Below are 3,916 nucleotides of genomic sequence, written 5' to 3' on the forward strand. Positions count from 1 at the left end.
AGAATCGACTTTACGTAAAGCGTAGACAAACACAGTGAAAATTTTTGTCCCTGAAATATTACAAGGTACCAAGTGGGCCGTCGAGGCACATTTGAAAGGCATCTAGGGTAACAAATGAAGACACCGACTATGCAAAAAATCCCATTCAGAGATTGAAAAAAAAAAAAAAGATTCTTAGCAAAAGAGAAGGAAGAAAAAAACCCTGCATTTGGCTCTGTACAGAAAGAAGCGAAACAGATAAGGGCAGATGAGAAAATGCCTTTCCAGCAATAATTTTAAATAGCGATTGGGAGGCTTTGATTCAAAGACCAGAATTACAGTCTCTGCCGTAAAGGCCAGCCTGCACATTTATCACCTATGCCAAATTCAGTTAGGACTTACAGTACAAAATTGCAGCAGGGCCACTGGTATTTCTGAAACATTTCATGCAGCGGGCTTTTTTGTTTACAAATAAGGGGTTATGTCAAACATTGGGTGACATTTGGTTTTCCATGACAATTTCTCTCCTTTAATTCTGCTGTTATTGAAGAGCGTATTGAGAACAGTCAGTAACGGCGTTACGGCGAGAGCAACCGCTTCATTGCCTCGCCTTGTATGGGAGTTTGTCGTTTCGGGGCGAAAAGGCAGAGATCAAAACGATTAATAATAGCAGATATTCTACCAGGCTAAGTGGGGGTTAGCTTGTTCTGTTGGACAAGCAGGCACATTACTGAAATATTTTCCCCTCCGTCTCATGAATCCTCTCTGTTAAACTGCGACGAGAATATGTGAAAATCGAAACAAAATCCCTGGTTTGGCATTGGCGTTTCAGTGGTTATTGAAAGGGCTCTCCCCGTGAGAATCGGCGGGTAGCTGAAAGTTAAAACTATTCTTAAACCAACGAGATTGCAGAGTCCGAGTGCTGGTCTTTTCAAGGTGCTGCTGTAGCATCTTTAAAGCTGGCTGCCTGGAAATACCCAGTTCTGGAGAGCTCTTTCTTGTGTCTGTGGATCTGACACGTCCGACTACAGCCCGATGATGAACTTTGCTGTGGGAAGTCCCTTTTCAAAGCGTTTCGATTGCAAATTGGGGATATCTGATTCAGTGCGTGCCTTCTGGCCGGCACAGCCTCGCCGCTCTCTCGATCCGCTGTGCTCTAGCATTGTCCCTGAATCCAGAATGGCACACCAGCTAACGTTTCCTTTTTGACTTAATCTTGCTGATCTCTCCTTATCTTGCAGACGATCTGGCCTCATCTAGAGTCCGCCTCTATTTCTTCATCTCGAATGAAGGGAACCAGAACTTGTTTGTCGTTCAAGCCAGCCTGTGGCTTTACTTGAAGCTGCTTCCATATGTCTTAGAGAAAGGCAGCAGGCGAAAAGTAAGAGTCAAAGTCTATTTCCAAGACCCGGACACTAGCAACAAGTGGAATGTGGTTGAAAAGAAAGTTGATCTCAAAAGAAGTGGTTGGCACACTTTTCCCATGACAGAGGCGATCCAGGCTCTGTTTGAGAGAGGAGAAAGGAGACTGAACTTGGATGTTCAATGTGAGGGCTGTGAAGAGTATTCAGTGCTGCCAATTTATGTGGACCCCGGGGAGGAATCCCACCGGCCTTTTTTAGTGGTGCAAGCCCGCCTCGCCGATAACAAACACAGGATCCGGAAAAGAGGCCTGGAGTGCGATGGCAGGACCAATCTATGTTGCAGGCAACAGTTTTACATTGACTTTAGACTCATTGGGTGGAATGACTGGATCATAGCACCATCAGGTTACTATGGGAATTACTGTGAAGGGAGCTGCCCGGCCTACTTGGCCGGCGTCCCGGGGTCGGCTTCCTCCTTTCACACCGCTGTCGTGAATCAGTACCGAATGCGGGGGCTGAACCCGGGCACCGTGAACTCCTGTTGCATTCCAACCAAACTTAGCACAATGTCAATGCTGTACTTTGATGATGAATACAACATTGTGAAAAGAGACGTTCCCAATATGATTGTGGAAGAATGTGGTTGTGCTTGATTTAAGGTGTGTTTTTGGGGGGGGGGAGAGAGAGAGAGGGCGAGAGAAAGAGAGAAACATTCCCGTACGAGATGGTGTTGGAGGAAGTTTCACTGTGTATCCAGGCATCAGTGTTGGAAAGTCACTGTGGAAAAGTTTAGCAAAAAGGAAAAAAAGAAAAAAAAAATCATTTCACTTTGGTGTCAGGACAGTGGCAGTTTGTGGATCTTGGACACTTATATATTCTACCACTTATAAGTTAATGCTATGAGATATCTTAAAGACACACACGCACACACACACAAAACGTGGGCACGCACACAAACACGCGCTCATACACACACACAGACACAGACACACACACGAGGCAGCTCGGAAAAGGGACATGAGCACAGAAAGTCAGTGACCAGTGACGACGGACCTAAATGCCTGCCAGTACGAGTGAACAGCTGAGCAGCTGTTTCCCCGCCTGCCGGCGAAGTCAGACCGAAATGAGCTCCCTTTGCTCAGGCAAAAGCACAGACTGCGAGAACACGACGTATTCTTGCACGCAGGTGTCGAAATGACCAAACTTAGAAAATTAAAAAAAAAAGAAAAAAAAGTCGACCGTCACCTCTTAGGTCTAATGGGAAGCTGCAGGACACCTGCCCTGGGAGGTGATCACTTCCTCTTAATTTAAATTTATCTAAATGTAAACATCACAGATACCCGCATCTTCCTACAGCACTTCCAGTAAGGAATCGCGCGGTACCGTCAGAGAGAGAGAAAAGGAGACAGACACGTAAGCAACTGCTGTATTTCTAAGATCTGACCGTTGCGAAGTCACAAGCTGGGCTGGCATGATCTGATGCTTTAACTGCCCGCTAGCAACCCGTGGATGGCTATACCTGCCGTGTCCTGGAAAAGTGGATCCAATACCGTATCTGGACTGTGTTGACCATTGGCATCTCTCACCGTTCAGAGAATGAAAAGTTAAGGTTTCAATCTGTGTTCTTCAAGGGGGGATTCGGCAAGGACACGTCACGTGGGGGATGAGCAAACAAGCAACCGCTACCACGGCTAAACCAATGAACCCTGAAGAGGAGTGACAGTAACAGAGTGGAGACATTCTGAAAAATGCAGTGCGTTTAATAACAGGCGAGGAACATTTTAACAAGTTTTGGAAAGGAGGAGAGAGGAGAGTGCTTTCAATTTCCTTACCAGGAGGTGTCGAGGATGGCCATAAAGATCAGAAAATAACGGTACAGCATAGCACTTGCAAACTGCTTGAATGCACGTATAATAGCACTTGCAAATTTCAATGCCTTGAAAAGTGGTACTTGATAGTGCACTTATCTTTGCTCACTATCTAGGTAAACAGGTGCCGCATGAGCTATGCAATTTAAAGTGTTGACCCATACTAGACAAAACTGGACTTATGATATGACTTTTTTATATTTTTTATACTTGAAATTAAATCTTTTGCTTCTTTTTTAAAGCGAATGATTGCTTTTAATGTTTGCACTGATTTAGTTGCATGATTAGTCAAAAAACTGCCATTTGAAAAAAATGTTATTTTTATAGCAGCAAAAAATGAATACAGTTAAATGTATTATACATAAATTTTGGAACCAAAGAGGCCAACATATTAGTTATAATTTTTATGAGATGGCAAAGCCATCATATATCATGTAGTCATACTGAGCAATCCCTCACGAGGCCTACCAATTGTTTCAGGGTACAAAATGGATTCTGTTTGTTCTATTCAGTGTCTTTTCTATACCATACGCACATGGAATGTAGAGTGAAAAAATGACTATTGTAGAATACATTACAATATGTGCATCCTTTAAATCCAATTTTTATGTTTATTTAATAAAGTCCCTTTTAGGTTCTGTTCCATAATAATTTAAACCAAACAGTTTTCACTTAGATTTGCTGTTTCAGTATTTTACATTTGTG

The 3,916-nt window shown here is 43.4% G+C and overlaps 1 protein-coding gene across 1 annotated transcript; it reads left to right on the top strand.

Moving 5' to 3' along the window:
* Positions 1–1,017: 1,017 nt before the first annotated feature.
* Positions 1,018–2,552, top strand: INHBB (inhibin beta B subunit). Its single transcript, XM_019470916.1, is given in 2 exon segments — positions 1,018–1,173; positions 1,175–2,552. Coding segments are annotated over 2 exon segments (978 nt in total). The 3' UTR covers positions 1,997–2,552.
* Positions 2,553–3,916: the final 1,364 nt, after the last annotated feature.

This window comes from Aptenodytes forsteri, unplaced genomic scaffold, assembly GCF_000699145.1.
Source record: "Aptenodytes forsteri isolate BGI_AS27 unplaced genomic scaffold, ASM69914v1 Scaffold255, whole genome shotgun sequence".
Classification (NCBI taxonomy): domain Eukaryota; kingdom Metazoa; phylum Chordata; class Aves; order Sphenisciformes; family Spheniscidae; genus Aptenodytes; species Aptenodytes forsteri.